This window comes from Hibiscus syriacus, unplaced genomic scaffold (assembly GCF_006381635.1).
Source record: "Hibiscus syriacus cultivar Baekdansim isolate YM2019G1 unplaced genomic scaffold, ASM638163v2 tig00111069_pilon, whole genome shotgun sequence".
NCBI classification, from domain to species: domain Eukaryota; kingdom Viridiplantae; phylum Streptophyta; class Magnoliopsida; order Malvales; family Malvaceae; genus Hibiscus; species Hibiscus syriacus.
In genome coordinates this window covers 1,099,784-1,120,608 of record NW_024062970.1, presented here as the reverse complement: position 1 = coordinate 1,120,608, position 20,825 = coordinate 1,099,784, and the positions used below count along the sequence as shown (strand labels likewise).

General features: G+C 34.0%; 1 protein-coding gene, 1 long non-coding RNA gene and 1 pseudogene across 2 annotated transcripts; all 3 read left to right on the top strand.

Annotated features, from left to right (window-relative positions):
• Positions 1-480: 480 nt before the first annotated feature.
• On the top strand, positions 481-2,329 carry LOC120151707 (glucose-6-phosphate/phosphate translocator 2, chloroplastic-like). The gene is made up of 5 exons (XM_039164087.1): positions 481-619; positions 655-1,178; positions 1,267-1,492; positions 1,579-1,801; positions 1,921-2,329. The coding sequence occupies exons 2-5, from the start codon at positions 660-662 to the stop codon at positions 2,144-2,146; spliced, it is 1,194 nt and encodes a 397-aa protein (XP_039020018.1). The 5' UTR covers positions 481-619; positions 655-659; the 3' UTR covers positions 2,147-2,329.
• Positions 2,330-11,891: 9,562 nt separating this feature from the next.
• Positions 11,892-13,518, top strand: LOC120151721 (annotated as a pseudogene).
• Positions 13,519-19,915: 6,397 nt separating this feature from the next.
• LOC120151749 lies at positions 19,916-20,717 on the top strand. Its single transcript, XR_005518643.1, has 3 exons — positions 19,916-19,964; positions 20,060-20,149; positions 20,591-20,717. It is a non-coding gene; the product is annotated as an uncharacterized LOC120151749 (long non-coding RNA).
• Positions 20,718-20,825: the final 108 nt, after the last annotated feature.

Sequence of the window (20,825 nt, the reverse complement as noted above, 5' to 3'; positions counted from 1 at the left end):
TTATTTTCCTGTTGAAACTTGGTTGGAATGGCTTCATCTAGCTGGTATGGAGGGAAAGGAACTGCAGAGTTTTTAGTAATATTGCTAGTTGGCATGAAGATATTTTTGCTTCTGTTCGTGATATTGTTAGAATTAGATGCATTTATGTACTTTCTTATTACACCATTTCATCTTGAGTAACTGGAACAGTCATGAGTTGACAATTACAACAATTTGTAACTTCAAATACTGAAATGAGAAATCAAATTTCTTCAAGTGTTGTAGTGTAAAAGTAAACAATTTGGGGGGTCAAATATAATTTAACCCGCTTTTCTTGTCATAAAATTGAATGATATTTTGGTAAGAAAAGGTGAAAAAAGAATCTAACCGAGTAACCGTTGGGAGCAACCGCAGGAGTAGACAAATGAAAAATCAACACTGCCGCCTCATCTTGGAGGCGTCTTCTTCTCCCCTCTGCTCTTCCCTATAAATTCCCTCTCTTCTTTCCTGCCTAACCCAAACCAAACCCTTTCCTTTACATTCCATTCCATTCCCACATTCTCTACAATTAAAGCTCAAATCTCTTGAATTCATCTTTCAAACTCTGTTTTACCATCGAAGTTCCGGTTTTTCCAAGAAAATTCACGTTCCTCTCAGTGTTAAAACTATACAAAAATACTATGTTTTCTTCAATAAAACACTCCCCGTCTTCTTTCACCTCCACAGATTTCTTCCCCAAGAAACGTTCAATCCCCAGACCCCAATTCTCTCCGTTACCCATTATCAAGAACCTCCATGTTAACATCCCCAGCCAGTCTTTCTCTTCTCATAAACCACTCCACGTTTCCTCCATCGAGAATCTCGCGGTTTCGAATAAGACCCAACAAAGAAAAACAGAGTGTCATGCCTACGAAGCCGACAGGTCCAGGCCTCTGGACATAAACATCGATTTACCCGACGAGGAAACAAGTCTTGAAGCAGCTAAAAAGATTAAGATCGGGATTTACTTTGCTACTTGGTGGGCTTTGAATGTTGTTTTCAATATATATAACAAGAAGGTCCTCAATGCCTTTCCTTTCCCTTGGCTTACCTCTACTCTGTCTCTTGCTGCTGGCTCTTTGTTGATGCTCATATCTTGGGCCACTCGAGTTGCTGATGCTCCTAAAACCGACTTTGAATTTTGGAAGACCCTTTTCCCTGTAAGTTTGAAATTTGAAGTTGCAGAAAAGAATTTTTAGAAACATATAGAGAAATGGACAGAATTGATGTATGGATTATGTTTTTCAGGTTGCAGTGGCACATACTATTGGACATGTAGCAGCAACCGTGAGCATGTCGAAGGTTGCTGTTTCATTCACACACATCATCAAAAGTGGTGAACCGGCGTTCAGTGTTTTGGTCTCGAGATTTCTACTTGGTGAAGCGTTTCCGTTGCCGGTTTACTTGTCGCTGTTGCCGATTATTGGTGGTTGTGCGCTTTCGGCTTTCACCGAGCTCAATTTCAACATGACAGGTAAAAAGGGAAGCTTGATTAACATCAAATCTATGCCTCAAATTTCCAAATACCGAGGTTTGCAATCGTTTATTGTGTTTACATAGGTTTCATGGGGGCCATGATATCGAATTTGGCGTTCGTTTTTCGCAACATATTCTCGAAGAAAGGAATGAATGGGAAATCAGTCAGTGGGATGAACTACTATGCATGTTTATCAATGTTATCTCTGTTGATCCTTACACCTTTTGCAATAGCTGTTGAGGGTCCTCAGCTTTGGAACGTTGGCTGGCAGAAGGCAGTCTCACAAATTGGACCCAATTTTGTCTGGTAAATTGCCAATCTTTCTTTCTTTTGGCTGTTTTTAAGTGATTCAAGTAACCCTTTTTTATCTCCTTCAATGTGCTGCTTAAAATCAATTCAAGTAACCCTTTTTATCTCCTTTGCAGGTGGGTGGTAGCTCAGAGTGTGTTCTATCACTTATATAACCAGGTTTCATACATGTCTCTGGATCAAATATCTCCCTTGACATTCAGCATCGGGAACACGATGAAGAGGATTTCGGTTATCGTCTCGTCTATCATCATCTTCCACACGCCCGTTCGACCGATCAATACTCTTGGAGCTGCCATTGCAATCCTTGGAACCTTCCTTTATTCACAGGCGAAGCAGTGAGAAAGGTGCAGCGATTTCGAAGATTTTGGTGAACTGACATGAACGATGATAGAAGCTCGATGAGATGTATATTAGGAAGGAATTCATGATAGTGGAAGCTTTTTGATTTGTTGATGCTGAGAATGGACTTGGTTTTGATGCAATGCTTGTGTTTATAGTGAAATAAGACTAGTTTGTTGATGCTTGCTGTGCTTTGAGCTATGCAAATTTAATAAAATCATGAACACATTATGAAGGATACAAGCCTGCTATAAAAGAAACTGTAAATTTATACCAAATTCAAGCAATTCTCTTATCCCATGCAACATCATCTTATCCCATGCAGCCGCTGTGAATTCCTACAAAGCCAAGTACCAGGTATGTCAATGGCACTAAAAAAGCTCTAAATGCACCATTGGCTTTAATGTGGACTTGTTTACGGATCATGTCCCCTTTAATCAAGGTCTCCCTGTACCCTCGAGAGGGTCGGAAAACATAGCTTGGAGACTAAAACAGCCTCGTACGACACTTTGAGAACACAATAGCTTCCGATTATCGAGGAATGACTGAGCAACCGCGAGATCCTCCAACGTCTTCAACTTCCATAGATGTTCCAATAGCAATATTTAAAAGTGTAACTTTCAATGCAGGTTCCTAGACCCTGTTGTTTTTGGAAGATATCGTCCTGAAATGTAAAGGATATTAGGATCTATTTTATCGGAATCTTCGACAACAGAGAAGGAAATGCTAAGAAACGATCGGATTTCGTCTGAATCAAACTCTAATTCGAGTTATTATGTCCAGGATTGTGTTTGTATGTTCTCTCTGTGTGAAGTGTGAACCGGGGACAGGAACCCCAAGGACTGAAGGGTTATTGGGACAAACGTCACAGAAAAACAGCATCCTTATAGGAGAACCTGTACCTGTATGTAACCTTACTCTTCCGTCTGTTGAAATGTCACGATCGACTGACCGACCGGGTACTCCCATACCATTTTCCCACACACACACATCACTTGAGGTTTGTGTGTACAGCGCAGCCTGGGGAAATGAGAGTTCCCGGTCCTTTGGTCGGTCGGTCGTGACGTACTGGCTTAGCATCTTAAACCAGAAGCTAAATCCTTTTGCTATGCAGGCTGATGTGGACTGGTATATGTTTACCCTAGAGGAATGAAGAAGATCATAAACTACCTTAAAAGAGATCCAATAGAATCCCAATGATCATTACAGAAAATACTAGGATAACATCAAAGTGTCATTTAAAGAATTAAAGTTCAATTTCAGTGACCAAACCAGATCCACCATTGAAGATTCCTTAGAAGACATCAAACGAACCAAGGGCAGCAATCAGGTGAAAAGAAAAACAAATAAGAAACAAGCGAACATCCATTACATTGCTCTGTCATTGCTAGACAACTTCGAATGGCAATATTGGTTCACGAGTAGATTCGGACTTCACTGTGTTAGGGATCGAACTTTTAAAATTTTGGAAGAATTAAATATTAAAATATATATTTAAAAATTTTCAAAGGAAACTGCTGTCCTTCCTACTTCTCTCGATCTATCATTGCCTATAACCAGAATAGGTAAAATGACAAAGAACTCCAATGAAGTTGTCACTAAATAAAATAAGAATATCTTATCAAGCACGTATATTTTATTAATCATACATTGTATTTCCGAAATATCATATCAAGCACGTATAATTTATTAACCATGCATTATATTTCCGAGCACGAATTAAAGTGACCTTTGTAGTAAATGAATTGTTGTTATTCTTTGAAGACTGAGTTTAAGTACCATAAATACCACGGGTGTAAGCGATTAATGTCGAAAAATTGAGAGTTATCTTTGAACAAATACTACTATGTACTTACCCCAAATTATTAAAAAACAAAATACATTATATTTTTTAAATCATTTCTATATACATTGACAGTGAATAAAATATTGGATGAAACTATGCTTAGTCATGGGGGCAGTATACCCAATTCCTTTTATTAATAATATATATATATATATATATATATATATGAATCAAACGACCGCGATGGTAAAAAAATATTATTATTCCTTAAAATTCTCATGAATGTTAGGGGTGTGAGTGTTTAAAGTCAAATTGTTGATATTTTTTAACATATATTATCTTATATTTATCTCATATTAATAAAAAAATTAATTAGGCCCTTTAATTTTAATTTTAATTAATTTTAATTTTTATTATTAATTACATTTTTACCTTTTTGAATTAGTATTTTATCTCTTTAGTGTTGATATATATATTTATTTCTACAAATCCTAAATCCTTAATAAAATACGTAATTTAATATAAAAATAAGTGTCTAAATTATACTCAAAATTAACTGCCTAACAAAACTTTTCGCTAAAAATAGGTGTCTAAAGTTTTCTTCATTACACTTTTAGGCACTTATCGTTAAAAAAATCGTTAAGTGATATATGTCACGTCCAGATTTAAAAAAAAATAAAAAATATTTTTATTTTAAAAAAATAAAAAATATAAATATAACACGTTCCATTTAACGATTTTTTAAAGATAGACACCTAAAAGTATAACGAAAAAAACTTTAAACACCTATTTTTAACGAAAAATTCTTTAGACAGTAAAATATTTTTTGAGACATAATTTAAACACCTGTTTTTGTATTAAGTCTAATATTAAAATTAAAACTTGTGAAAGTATATTTTTAACTGATTAAAATTATAAAGCCATATTAAATAGGAGAAAATGTAGGTTTATTTGAGTTTCTTGAAGAAGAAACATTACTATTCATATTGTCCTTCCCGCCAAAAATAATCCTAATCTAATCTCCTTTTTTTCTATTAATTAAAAATTATACTCTTAATATTAATATACAAACGCCACCGAATAAAATATTTAAAGGATTAATACACTTTTTATGTGCCTACAGTTATATTTTTTAAAATTTTAGGTTCATATCGTTATAATTATTTTATTTTTTAGTTTTTAATAATAAAAATATTATTTTAAAAAAATAATCTTGGATTGTCCCTCTTCCTCTCATCCCCACCGTTGATAGAGAAGGGTAACCACCGATCGTGTTTTGTTCGAAGAATGAGGAATTCAACGGTGGTGGCCATGTAATGTACGGACGACTGTATCCGTCGAAAACAACAACGAAAAACCTAGAAATACAATGACATTCACGACGTTTTTCACGACGCTTGGGGGAATGAGTTTTAGTCGCGTCGATGAGACGATTCTGATGATGTCATCGATGACAGCCATGGATCGACGGTGGCCGATCGATGGCAAAAGATGTAAAATTTAGGGTTTTTTATTCTTTTAAATTATAATATTATTTTTTTAAAATTTTATGTATGTGACACGTGTCAGGTAACGGCTGTTACGGTTCATGCACCTGAAAGTATAACGCTGAAAACGTTAGACACATATTATTAACAAAATATTCTTTAGGCACCAAATTATATTTTACGGTATAATTTAGACAATACAAAATATATTAAGCTATATCTGAAAATATTAACTATTTTTATGATTAAATCAATCTAAGAGCGGATCTATCATCCAAGTCCGAAGTCCAGCTCGATACATGTACCTAGAGTTGGGTATATGGGTTAAGGCCCGCGGGCTACCCGTTTAACCCGCGACCCGTGCATGCTTCGGGCCTCAAAAATTGAAGATCGTTTAAATTGTGGGCTTTTTAGCCCGGACCGTTAAACCCGCGGGTTTAATAGGTATAACCGCGGGCTACCCGTTAAACCCGCTAAAGCCCGCTTAATTTAAAATTTATAAAATTTTAGAGAAAATAAACTTAAAGAATTTTATAGAAAAAGAAAATAAATTACCTATAAATATGATGTTACTTATAACTATTGTAGTTCTTAAATTTATTAGGGCGTTTGTTATAATTTTACCGTTGCTTGATATTTTTTTCATTTAAATATACATCATTATTATTTTGGTATTTAAAGATCTTTTTATTTAATTTTGACCTTTATTTTTTTCGTGAAGTATGTTATCCATTTTGTTCTTTAATTATAAAAAATCACGTGATATTCTAATAATATATTACATGACACGTAATATTTGGATTAAAAATAAGAAAGAAAAGTAAAAGAAAAAATTGAAAATATATTTTTCAACTTTTAAAGACTTTTACAAAATAAATATATTTTAATAAATTAATTACTTATATTTTATCAATTTTAGTATAATTGTATCTTTTAAATTTACTCTTATATTGTAAGTATTTTATTTTATATTTTCATATTATGTTTTAGTATTTCTCTAAAGTATCCATAAAATACAATTATTAGGAATACTTGACAACTTTCTTGTTAGATTTGTATAATGTTTGACTTTGTTGAATTTTTATGTTTGAATTTATGCTTTCAGACACTTATGTGTCTTCATATTATAGCCTTGAATAATCGTGTTTTATAAAAGTATAATGTGGTTATTGTTTTATTTGTTTTTCAATTTGGTGATATAAGTGAATATTGTTTTTTTTTTAATTTAAGTTTAAGTAATTATATCATTATATATATATATTAATGATTAAAATATTAAAAAATATTAATTTATAATCATTTCTGGCTATTTAAAATAAATTTAAATATTATTTATTATTTTGACGGTGTTACCTTCCTTTTCAAGTTGCTCGATCATTTTTAAAGGTGTAGTAAGTTAAAACATTATTTTTATTGCATTTAAAGTATTAAAAATTATTTTTATTAAACGGGCCGCGGATAAGCCCGTTTAGCCCGCGGGTTAAATGGACGGGCCGCAGACCTTAAAATTCAAAATCGTTTATGAATGCGGGTTTTTTAGCCCGCTCCGTTTAAGCTCGCACCGTCAAAACCCGCGGGCTAAACGGGCGGGTAGCCCGTATACCCACCTCTACCTGTACCTAAAATTTTGGATTGTTTAAAATATGAGACAAGACATGAATTCTATTAAATATATATTGTTATATAAAAAATTTGATTTTATGTAATTATACTAAAGACAAGCATAAGACCTGAATCTGATGGGTTCCGAATCGACCTGATCGGGTCAAATTTTTTTAAAATTCGGGTTCGGGTCGGGTTGAGTCAGGTTTTTTTCCCCAAATATGATGTTCGGGTCGGGTCGGATTCGAGTTTAGGGTGAAAAATACTCGATCTGTCCCCCAAAAAATATAATTTTACCTTATATATTTAGGAATAATTACAATAATACCCCTCTATATATTATTTTTTTTTCAATTAAGTCATTGTTTTATTGAATAAATATAATGTTTTTTTTATTATTTCGGGTCGAGTCGGTCGGGTTCGGATTTTCTCTCAAAAAAATCGGGTCGGGTTCGGGTCGGGTGAAGGATATAAAATTTTTGGGTCAGGTCGTGTTGGCCGAAACCCGACCCATGCCCATCCCTAAATTATACACAGTATATAATTTCATTTAAAATTTATAAATTATTAAAATTGATATTAACATAACAACATTTTAGGTTTAAATAGTATATATAAATAATTAGATCTATCTAATATATAATAAATAGATGTAATTATTTTAAAAAATATACATATTAAAATAAAAATAATTTTTTTTGACAAATTCTAAATCTAATTCTAATTTTATCTAGAGGGGTTAGGAAAGAAAACTCTAAAAGAAGGAATGAGAGTGCTCCTAATAGGTCTAGAACCCATAACCTAAGAAAATACGAAGAAACAAAAATGAGCAATTTGACCATCTAGCCAAATTTAATTACTTATTAAAATCAAAGTTTTATGTATATAATTAAATCATATCATAATTTATATATCACATTATATACAATTTATATATCACATTATATAATTGATCAAACTTTATGTATAGTTTTATTATTTGTCTTAAGAATATGTTATTTATGTTAAAATTTTAATAGTAAAAAAATAAAATTATTAAATATTCAATTGGAATTAATAAAATTATATACATCAATATAAATTATTAAACTATAAACGAATTAATTAAATAAAATTTAAGATTCACATCTCACATGGCATATCAAAATTGTGTAAATATGATTTAAGTGGTGAGCAACTTGATACCACTTAAGTAAATCTTGAGTTCGAGTTTCCGTGTATATAAAAAATCTCTGTTGAGAGACTCACTCACTAAAGCCAAGTGTACGATACGGGTCAGTTCAAACTAATCAAGACAAAACCGTACAACCGGGAGGAAAAAAAGTAAACATGAATTATATGACACTAATATAATGACCGGATCAAATTCATGGATACTTCTATTTAGAATACGGTAATATATATATTTAGTACTTAAACTATTAATTTTGTTTCATTTTATTACATAAATTTTTATTTGTTTTAAAATCGTACCTAACATTTACTTTTTGTTTCATTTTAGTATTTCGCTGTTAAAATCTTAACAACACTACATTTTTATGAGTAAATTACACCATCCATCACTCAACTATCTTCTCACTCCTATTTCAGTCACTAAAGTTTAAAAAATTTTATGAGTAAATATTTAAAGGCTTAATACACTTTTTATGTGCCTACAGTTATATTTTTTAAAATTTTAGGTTTATACCGTTATAATTATTTTAGTTTTTAGTTTTTAATAATAAAAATATTATTTTTAAAAAAATTAAAAAAATAATCTTGGATTGTCCCTCTTCCTCTCATCCCCCACTGCTGATAGAGAAGGGTAACCACCGATCGTGTTTTGTTCAAAGAATGATGAGGAATTCAACGGTGGAGGCCATGTAATGTACGGACGACTGTAGCCGTCGAAATCGTCGAAAACAACAACGAAAAATCTAGAAATACAATGACATTCACGACGTTTTTCACGATGATTGGTGTAATTTCACGATGAGTGGGGGAATGAGTTTTAGTCGCGTCGATGAGGCGATTCTGATGATGTCACCGATGACGGCCATGGATCGACGGTGGCCGATCGATGGCAAAAGATGTAAAATTTAGGGTTTTTTATTCTTTTAAATTATAATATTAAGTTTTTTAAATAAAATAAAATTAAAATTTTATATATATGACACGTGTCAGGTAACAGCTAAATTTAACGGCTGTTACGATTCATGCACCTAAAAGTATAACGTTGAAAACGTTAGACACCTATTATTAACAAAATATTCTTTAGGCATCAAATTATATTTTACGGTATAATTTAGACAATACAAAATATATTAAGCCATATCTAAAAATATTAACTATTTTTATGATTAAATCAATCTAAGAGCGGATCAATCATCCAAGTCCGAAGTCCAGCTCGATACCTGTACCTAAAATTTTGGATTGTTTAAAATATGAGACAAGACATGAATTCTATTAAATATATATTGTTATATAAAAAATACCCGACCAGACCCTAAAAAAATATAATTTTACCTTATATATTTAGGAATAATTACAATAATACCCCTCTATATTATTTTTTCAATTAAGTCATTGTTTTTATTGAATAAATATAATGTTTTTTTATTATTTCGGGTCGGGTCGGTCAGGTTCGGATTTTCTCTCAAAAAATTGGGTCGGGTTTGGGTCGGGTGAAGGGTATATATTTTCAGGTCAGGTGAAGGATATAAAATTTTTGGGTCAGGTCGTGTTGGCCGAAACCCGATCCATGCCCATCCCTAAATTATACACAGTAATATAATTTCATTTAAAATTTATAAATTATTAAAATTGATATTAACATAACAACATTTTAGGTTTAAATAGTATATATAAATAATTATATCTATCTAATATATAATAAATAGATGTAATTATTTTAAAAAATATACATATTAAAATAAAAATATTTTTTTTGACAAATTCTAAATCTAATTCTATTTTTAGCTAGAGGGGTTAGAAAAGGAAACAAAAATCAAAGTTTATTATTAAAATGAGAGTGCTCCTAATAGGTCTAGAACCCATAACCTAAGAAAATACGAGAAACAAAAATGAGCAATTTAACCATCCAACCAAATTTAATTACTTATTAAAATCAAAGTTTTATGTATATAATTAAATCATATCACAATTTATATATCACATTATATACAATTTATATATCACATTATATAATTGATCAAACTTTATGTATAATTTTATTATTTGTCTTAAGAATATGTTATTTATGTTAAAATTTTCATAGTGAAAAAAATAAAATTATTAAATATTCAATTGGAATTAATATAAATTATTTTACCCATTTTAAACGAAAACGGGAAATAGTTTTTATGTTAGTCGTTTTATTACATAAATTTTTATTTGTTTCAAAATTGTATATAACATTTACTTTTTGTTTCATTTTAGTATTTCGCAGTTAAAATCTTAACAACACTACATTTTTATGAGTAAATTACACCATCCATCACTCAACTATCTTCTCACTCCTATTTCAGTCATTAAAGTTCAAAAATTTTCAATTTAACTACTCAACTTTCAAATTACTACTATTTTAATCTATCCAATTTATTTTATCAATATTTTTATGAAATGGCATTTTTATTATTTTACTAATATATAATTAAAATAAAAATTATATATTTGAAAATTAAGAGTGATTAAATTAGGAGTAATCTGAAGTTAAGTAATTAAATTAAAAAAAATTAAACTTTGGTGACCAAAATAAAAGTGAGTGAAGAGATAGTTAAGTGATGGATGATGTAATTTACCCATAAAAAGGTGTCAGGTACAACGATTCTGTTAAACTTTTAATGTTGATATACTAAAATGAAACAAAAAGTAAATATTAAGTATGATTTTAAAACAACTGAAAGTTTAAGTATTAAAACAAAAAAATATAATTTAGGTACTAAATGTGTAATTCATCCTTTATAATATATTAAATATAGAGCTAATACAACAGTTAGTCCTTTTACTTGGTAATGTTTTCTATATCGATCTCTAATTTTTTTTATCTCTGTTAATTTCTGAATTTGACAAAAAGTCAACCTCTGAGAATTAAAATAATTATATAAAATCCAAAAAATAAAAAATGATGTGACATAAAATCAAGGTGGTGGATCTGTTCCTTAAACATAATCTAAAAGACGTGACAAATAAGTATTTTTTTCCTAATTAAGGCATGAACGAAGTTAACCCTATCGTATGTGCATGTGGTAGGTAAGCAGCTCCTGCTGGCATTAATCCCTGTTACCGTTTTAGGTTCACCCCATCAACGGACAACCACCAAATAATTCACACATTCATCCCCCACCTAATCATTAATTTCAGCAAACACCAATTTACAGTATCACCCCTATAGTTTGTCTTGATTCTCAGTTTGGTCCCTATAATATATGTTTCCCATAGCTAATTGTCTCTTCCAACAAATAGTATCACCCTTTTAATTTGGAAGGAGAGAAAACCCGAGAGAGGTGCCTAACGAGTAACTAACCGTTATCGACAAACTGGTTCGAGGTGGTCGCCGGTCGGAATCACATTGCGGAATAATGCTTTGATAGATATACATGTGGGTGCCTAACAAGTAACTAACTAAATCGGCGCCTGCAATTTGATAAACTAAATGGCCGAGCAATTAGCATACATACGTAGGCATGGCCGCTGATCCAAGAAATTAGCTGTAAAACAATGTAATGTGTAATTGGCATTAAATCTTAGTGACCCCAAACACCGTTGACATTTCATTTAATGAAAGAAATTAATGTACAGATAGCCGGTGGATCCAATTCATTTAATTCTCACTCTTTTTTGTTCTATAAAATCTACCACCAAAATTTTCATTCCCGTGCTGTATACTACCTCCGATTTAATTGTGAAGAAAAAGATGGAGTTCATGGACGTTTTCGTCGTTGGTTTGGCACTTATTTTAATCCGTCTGTGGTGGCGGCGTTGGTCGGTCACCGGTCGCAAACGTAAGAATCTTCCCCCTGGACCGCCTGGTTGGCCGTTGGTTGGAAATTTGATTCAGATCATCCTCCAACGTCGACATTACGTCTTCATAGTCGGCGAGTTACGTAAACTGTACGGTCCGATTTTCACCTTGCAAATGGGGCAACGTACCATGGTGATCGTTACGGATTCCAAGCTCATCCATGAAGCCCTGGTTCAGAAAGGCCCCGCTTTCGCTTCCCGACCACCGGACTCGCCGATCCGGCTCGTGTTTAGTGTCGGTAAATGCGCTATCAACTCTGCCGAGTACGGACCTCTATGGCGGACCCTACGGAAGAATTTGGTCACCGAGCTGATTACCCCTACCAGGGTGAAGCAATGCGGTTGGATCCGAAAATGGGCGATTGAAAACCACATGGAGAGGATCAAAAGTGAGTGTGTTGAGAAAGGGTTCGTTGAGGTAATGAGCAATTGCAGGCTCACTATATGTAGCATCTTATTTGTTTATGCTTTGGTGCAAAGATCTCCGAGGAACGTATCAAGAAAATCGAGAGCATACTCAAAGATGTAATGCTCGTAACATCGCCGCAGCTACCGGATTTCTTGCCGATCCTTACGCCGTTGTTTCGACGGCAAATGAAAGAAGCTAAAGCATTGAGAAAGAGGCAAATTGAGTGCTTGACCCCATTGATAAATAATCGAAGAGCTTTCGTCGAGAAAGGTGAAAACCCTCACCAGGAAATGGTGAGTCCGATCGGTGCAGCCTATATCGACTCACTCTTCGGACTCGAGCCAGCAACCCGAGGTCCATTGGGGGAAGAAGAGTACGTTACTCTATGTTCCGAGGTGATCAGTGCCGGTACCGATACGAGTACGACGACCGTCGAATGGGCAATGCTTAACTTGGTTATGTACCAAGACATCCAAGAGAAACTTTACCAAGAAATTGTGGACTGTGTTGGGAAAGATGGAGACATCAAAGAAGACATAGAGAAAATGCCTTATCTCGAAGCCGTCATTAAAGAAACGCTCCGGCGACACCCTCCGGGGCATTTCTTACTATCTCATGCAGCTATAAAAGACACTGAGCTAGGTGGCTACACAATTCCAGCTGGGGTTCACGTTGAGTTCTACACTGCATGGATTACCGAGAATCCGGATATATGGTCGGATCCGGGTAAGTTCCGACCCGAGAGGTTCTTGCAGGGTGACGGGGTCGGCGTGGACGTCACCGGTACTCGCGCGGTGAAGATGGTGCCGTTCGGAGCAGGGAGACGGATTTGCCCGGCTTGGAATCTGGGCATTTTGCACATAAATCTGTTGATAGCAAAGATGGTTCAAGCTTTTAAGTGGGTTCCTGTTCCGGATGCTCCACCCGATTTAACCGAGACTTATTCTTTCACTGTTGTGATGAAGAACCCGCTCAAGGCTGTGATAATGCCTCGGTAAAGATTAAAATTGAAACCCTAATTAGACTATATACCTATTAATACTTTATATATTTTACTTCAATAATATATTTGGCATGTTTTGTTTCTTTGTTTCAGTGCTTAATTATGTATTCATCATTTAATTTATAATTGTTTGTAAAAATTCCCGTCACTTTCTTTTTGTGATAATGAATACGATCTAATCGAATCATAAATACAACTATCGAAGCTACAACTGTCACCAGATAATTGAAGTGTGTAGGAGACTATTGAATTTTGGTTACCATGTACATTGTATTATTGGCAAAGGGCAGGTGAAAGTTAATAAAGTGTCAGCCTTGGGGTATAGGTAACATTCAAAGCTAGAACATAAAGTAGGTGAAGCAAATACTTGTAAGAAAATCAAATATTTATATTTTCTGAATTATCTGAAGTCGAAAGCCATTTGAATTCACAATTTAAATGAATAATATAAATTTATATAATAAATGAATATATTATCTGTACAATATCTAGCATGTTTTTCCAACACTTCTGATAATTACACGAAATAAGATTATGACTATTTATAAGAAAGATATGATAGTAAGACTTCAAATTTTGCTCTAGTAGACCACGTAAATATATAATAGATTTGGTATATACATTGTAGGATGGGTGTTCATTTTTCGGTTTTAACCGAATTAACCGATCGAACCGAAATAGTTCGGTTAATTAGGTCGACTGCCGAATTAGTTCGGTCAGAGAATGGTTAATATTCTTTTTCAATATTCAGTTAATGGTTAATTCGGTTCGAAATCGATTAATTAACTGAATTAATTAAAATTATTAAATATATTATATATATTAAATACATATTTTAAGCTCAAAACCATTAAGAATTAAGACCCAATTATTTTTTAACCATACTAGACTAATTAAATTATTAATACCTAATTAAATTTTAACCTAAATTAAAAAATACTTCTATTATATTAAATTTAATTTAATTAAAAATTATTAAAAAAAATTCGGTTAATTCGGTTAACCGACCGAAATAATTGAACTTTATTCGGTTTAGTTAGTATTTTAAAAAAAAAGTTATGTTTGGTTAACGGTTAAAGAAAAAAGTTCAGTTAATTCGATTGATGCTAATTCGGTTCGGTCAGCCACCGTTTTAACCGATTGAACACCCCTATATTGCAGCTGGCTTTGAAGGTTATGACACTCTTGTATAAAGAGGAAATTGATTCTTTGAAAACTGTGATAAACGAAGGAGTCGATTTAGAGGTCTTGGCTAACAGAAAGCTAATAGTTTCCGGAGATCATCTCCAGAGGTATAACACAATTGATCTATACGAGATAAAATATCCTTCGCCTCTCAACACATATGATTCTAGGATTTTCTCCATCAATCTTAATAGAGTATAGTCTTAAATCCTTTTACTTTAAAATGAATGTCTTTTTCTTTTCAGTATCTTCAATATTTATTTTACAATCATTTCAACCAAAACCTTATGTAAGTACATTTTCTCATTCCTTGAAATTCCTTTTCTTAAGCATGAGTAGAAAATATTTAATAGCAGATATTATGGTAGCAATAAATAAATAATTAGCTGAATATAAAACAAAACATAAATAAAGTTGAAATTCACATTTTAAGTAAACAAATAAATTCAAAATTATGGCTAATCTCTATCTCAAGATACCAAACACTACTTTAATATCAAGTCTTTGGACAATAATGTTAACAGTAAACGATACTCTTGTTGTAGTAATCAAACATTGACAATAAGCTATGTCGAATAAAAGATTAATCTTTTGACTAATGTAATGCTCACATAAAATACCTTATAATTGTCACATATTATTACCACATGTGTCGCTTGAAATTCCGCCAATTATTAACTTTCCTTTGGATCCATTAATAAGAAAAACATAATCATCTTGATATTTTAAATAAATCAATCTTCACAAAAGATTTCACTTTGGCGACATTATGTTTCAACTATTCTATCAAAATATCAAACATAGTTATAATATGAATTAATTTGTTTCAAAATATATATTATAATAACCAACAATCAAACTGAACAATCGAATTGAATATATACATATATTGTATTAATAATATAAATAAAATCATATAAATATTGTCAACCAATCAATTTCTCTTAATTTTTTCTTTTATTTAAATTAAAAGATAACAAAAATAATAATAAATTTGAATACACTTAAACATTATCTCGAGATATCAGATACTCCATTAATATTTCATCTTTAGAAAAAATATTCACCTTAAGTGGTATCAGATGTGGTAATTAAACACTAGTAATAAAAAATCTTCTTTTGGGCCGATTTATTACTTACACATTGTTGAACCATGTTTTATAATATTTTGATATAACAAATTAAGGAAAAATGTTTTTTGACTTGAATTGAATTTATTCAAAGTTTTCAAAAATAAATCAAATTCCATTAAAAGTGAATTTGAGAGCAAAACTGATTTTCAACATACGTAGTACTAATACTGTTATTACATTATTGATACTATATAAACAGTATCGATATTGTTCATGTGGTACCGATACCCTAGGTAAGAGAAGTATCGATACTCTCAAGGTAGTACCGATACTACCAGCTTGGTCAAATCCAGAATGCAAAATAGGTACCGATACCCAAAGGGGTACCGATAATACTTTACATAGTAGTATCGATATCATGGTCATAGTATCGATACTGTTAGGCCCCAACGGCCAGTAACGACTAGTTTTATTTAAATATTATAAAGGTAGTATCGATACTCCTTATAGGAGTACTGATACCCTCTGTCCTGAGCAGTTTTATTTTGCACGAAATTTCATCCCCAACGGCTAGAAACGACCACAAACACATTCCAACATATAAATACAAGTTGATGACACTTGAAGAAGAGTTAGAACACCTATCCAAGCAATCAAATACAAGAGAAAAGCTTTTTCACTCTTTATTTTATTTCTATTGTAAATAGTTATGTTTTGTGAGCTTTAATTTGTAAACACCCTACCTTGTAGAGGTTTTATTGTTTACTTATTGTATCCTTTTGAAAAGGGATTTTTGGTTCTAGCTAAGCCCTTGAAAAGCTAGGGAGTTTGTAAAGGTTGTCTCTTTGTCCTTGAAAAAAAGAAGAACAAATTAGTGGATTTGTTGGAAAATCCTAAGTGAGGAGCTTAGATAGTGGATGTAGACTTGGTTGATAAGTTGAATCACTATAAATCGATGTGCAATATTGTCTATCTTTTCTTTCTCCTTACTCCCTAAACACATATTGTTAATTCACCCTTCTTGGCACATTTTCGGTTGTCAATTGAGCTTCATAAATCCCAACAATTGGTAGCTTGACTCATTAGAAGGCTTCACATCCTTGAGACGATCCTTGAAGAAGCTCTACCGATTCCCGACTCAACCGACAATAAGAAACTGATAATAAGATGGCTTCCACCTCCAACTCGTTCTACATGAAAGACTATCAATCTATCAACAAGCATCTATATTTCAATGGAGCAAACTACCGTCATTGGAAGAAAGTAATGAAACCATTAATCCAATCCAATGATCTTGACTCATAGGTACTTTTTATAGTGTTCCAAGTTTAATATGTTTCTAAGTGGTTCTTATATTTTGACTAATTGAAGAACAAAAATTCTAGAGATTTTAATTTTTCTAGTTACCCATGGATTCATGAGTATCTCTTCTGATGTAGGCACGAAAAGATGGTTGGCTCTATCTTGATACTGGGCAAGTTTTGATTAAGAGTACATGCTCTGTGGACCGAACTGAGGAAGCTTTGAGTACATTGATACCTATGCTTCCTGAGATTCAGTATTTTCGGTTTAATCCAGGTATTATATCTTTTGGTTCCTTGATGGGTGTTGGAGTTTGCAACCCCCGTTGATGGCTCCACTCTCAATCACTTTCTTCAGCAAACCATTTTCTTATAAAAAAAATCATCTTGGAATTCTTTCATTTGAAATCTCTCTTTTATGAAATAATTATGGAGTCTTCATTTTTTATGGTTTCCCTTGCAGTTGATGAACATTGTGACATGGAGCTGGATGAGATTGATCCAACAGTTTGGATGAAGTTGGAAGCTTGCGTAAAAGTCTACATCGTAAACAATGTTGAGGCCTTGAAAAATGCATGTGAAAGACTTCTTCTGCCCTTTGCACATGATGAAAAGTGGACAGAGTGTTGGGAATTAAAATGAGAACGAGTAATTTCCCTATAACCAGATTAGTGAGAATACGAAATAAAAGCGGAAAAATAATACCCGAAATTAATAACGGAGTTCAGCCAATTATGCCTACGTCTCCGGACTGCTACAGATCTTTTACTAAAGAGAGAAAATTTACAGGGGTTTACAAAACACTCACTACTCACAAGAAAACTCTCTAGTATTAGGAGAAAGAAACGATTTGGGATGATTTTGAAGCTAAATGGGTTAGGGTATTTATAGTTGAAGCTTAAGGACTAATCTTATAAATACCCTAAAGTCTAGTGACTAATTACAAAATTTACCCTTCTCACTTTCAAATATAGTTGCACCGAAAATTGACAATTTCTGTGCATTAATTTGCACTTTCGGTGCAACCCCTTTCTATGACTTGTGCAGCCCCTTTTTATGACTTTTAACAATCTCCCACTTGAAGACTGGTTTTAATCTATCTTCACACCTCGATCAAAGCAACAGTATTTCTAGTTTTGTTATTCTAGCATGCCAACTGAAGCTGAACACAACTTCAGTTTGTCTGTAGTCACCACCCTATAAACCCACTTGTTATTGGGCAGTTTCTCTGTTGTTGCCTTGTCCCTCAACGTCTTGGCTTCCTTCGACTCTTGTCTACTAGTCTTTGAAGGATTGTTCCTCACTTGAACATCCTCGGCAAGCCCTTGCTTCAACCCTTCTCTTAAGATGGTCTCTGAAGCCATGTTCTCTACACGAACATGCTCGGCAAACTCCTTGGACACTGACAACTCCTCCTGCACTTGGATTCTACTTGCCTTGGCATAAATGAACCTTATTGAGCCAACTCTTAACGCCTCTTCAATCCTGGGTTCGTCCTCTTCTCTGGACAACTCGATCTTGGGCTCATCCATCACCTTGGATGACTCGGCTCCCATCGGGTAATTTTGCAATAGTTCTGGCATCTTAAGTCTGCGCCCCCTTGTTTGCTCGACGCTTACCCTCAGCTTATCATCTTTGACACTCAAACTTGTGCCAAGACTGCACACATCTTCCCCAGACTCACCATCTGGTTCATCATTGAGTGGATTTTCTTTTCCACTCGAGGAACAACTTTCCTCATCCTCTTACTTGCCTTCTTCACGGAATCTCTTGCCGCTACCCTCGGCTTTCGGCTTTTCTTTGGAAGTCTTGTTCTTCTTGACTCCAAATTCTTTGATGGACTCAGCGGTTGTCAAGGCTTTAGACAACTCCTTGACTTCCCTTCGCTCCAACACTCTCTTCGCCCATGGCTTCAATCCAACATGAAGGTGAAGAACCCATCTTCTTTAGTCAAACTTGGGACTTTGAGCATGAGTCTTCTGAATCAACTCACATAGTCCTTAAGTGTCCCTTTATACCTGAGACGCCTCAACTTGGACCACGCCTCCATCCTGACATATCAATTCAGAGAATTTGAAATATCAATGTTTTACCATGGCAAAGGTGCCAAATGCAGGTAATATGCCTTGTTTTCAATAGTTCTTATATATTCTAATTTTCTGGGTGCTCTGCTGAATCTTTTTAATTTATTTCGCGTTGAGCTTTGCTAGATGAGAATAGCCCTTCATTAGGCTGGAGGCGAATGTACTACTTGTTGAAGCTTTGCATAGTCCTGATTCTGGAAGAACTGTGCACCATGCTCCTGCACTTGAGTCATTTTGTGTTCGAACTGGAATTAGATTATCTCTTTTGCATGATATATCTGGGTTTTCAAAGACATTACCGGCAACAACATTTCCAACATCATTTACCTCTCCTCTGATCACTGGAAGCTTTCCTTCAAGCCCCCTTTTATTCGGTACTGACGGTGGCATGCAGAGGCTTGGCCGAATTGACACTGTACCGCCTTTAAGCTTGGATGGATTACACTCTGGAAAAACAGCTACATCACCCCCAACTTCTCCTTCAGCCCCTAGGCAGCTCTCTTTACCTGTGCGGTCTTTGCATGAGAAGTTACAGAATCTACCACAAGTGGGCATTATACATTTAACCCTTCAAAATGACTCAGTTGGCTCAGTACTAAGGTCTAAAAGACCCTCATTTTTGTGTAATTACTTTTCGGTGTAGCCTTTGCCTCATCCTAACCTTCTCGATGTTTCTTTTTTCTAGTTGGCAAAATGACGTGTTTGTTGTGGCTGAACCTGGAGAACTGGCTGATAAATTCCTGCAAAGCGTTAAGCTGAGCATGTTGTCAGTATTACAGAGCCAGCGTCAGAAGAGTGTCTCGTCTTTTGCCAATGTTACAACTATTGCTGATTTGATCCGCTTTAAACCATACTTCCAAGTTGGAAACATTGGACGCCAAACCCAAGTGTGCATTCATTTCCCATTGCTTTCAGTGTCTTGTTAGTTCTTTGTTATCAAATCTAACGAACTCTAGTGTGATTTTCTTGACATCTTTTAAAGGTCATGGAAGATGATATTGAAATTGCGGCATACATGTTTCGACGTACAGTCCCTTCTTTGCACATGACACCTGAAGATGTTCGTTAGATGGTATGTATATTTCTCTCGCTTGAACATCTGATTTACAGATCAAAGCACATGATTCCACAGGCCTATCGATGCACTCTGTGCTGCTTGTCTTAGGGCAATATTGCATTCACAGAATTAGTGCAATTTTCTTTATTTTAGTTGCTTAAACCTTCTCTAGATCTGGATGGTCTTGCCAAACACATGATAAATGCCTCTAAACGTCGAATGAATCGAAACATGTTACTAAGACCATGAGGATTATATTTTCTATAAATCTGTGGTATTAACTATCACCGGCTTTCAGACAAATGACATCCATTCTTGATGTTGTTCATGTCAACTTAGGGCCATTGGCGTCTGTCAATGGCGCCCGGAGTCTTCGTTTAGATGTTTTATATTATTTTATTTTTGTTCTCTATTGATCATGAACTGTGATTCCCGTGCTTGGTTGAATAATACTAGGTTGGAGCTTGGAGGGATAGGATCATAATCTGCATGGGAATTTACGGTCCCAACGCAAATTTGATCAAGGCCTTTCTAGATTCCGGGGCCAAAGCTGTTATATGCCCTGCAGCTGAGCCCCATGATGCATCAGTCCGGCTAGTGACTGGGACAGTGACGTGGAGAAGAATGAGGACCTTCCTACAGGTTTTGGTGATGAAGAAACTCGATATTCCGGGAAGGCGCAAGTCTCGAC

Coding starts and splice junctions, on each gene's coding strand:
- LOC120151707 (XM_039164087.1), top strand. CDS start 660: ATGTTTTCTTCAATAAAACACTCCCCGTCTTCTTTCACCTCCACAGAT. Junction 1,493..1,578: donor GCTCAATTTCAACATGACAG/GTAAAAAGGGAA, acceptor GTGTTTACATAG/GTTTCATGGGGGCCATGATA. Junction 1,802..1,920: donor ATTGGACCCAATTTTGTCTG/GTAAATTGCCAA, acceptor TCTCCTTTGCAG/GTGGGTGGTAGCTCAGAGTG.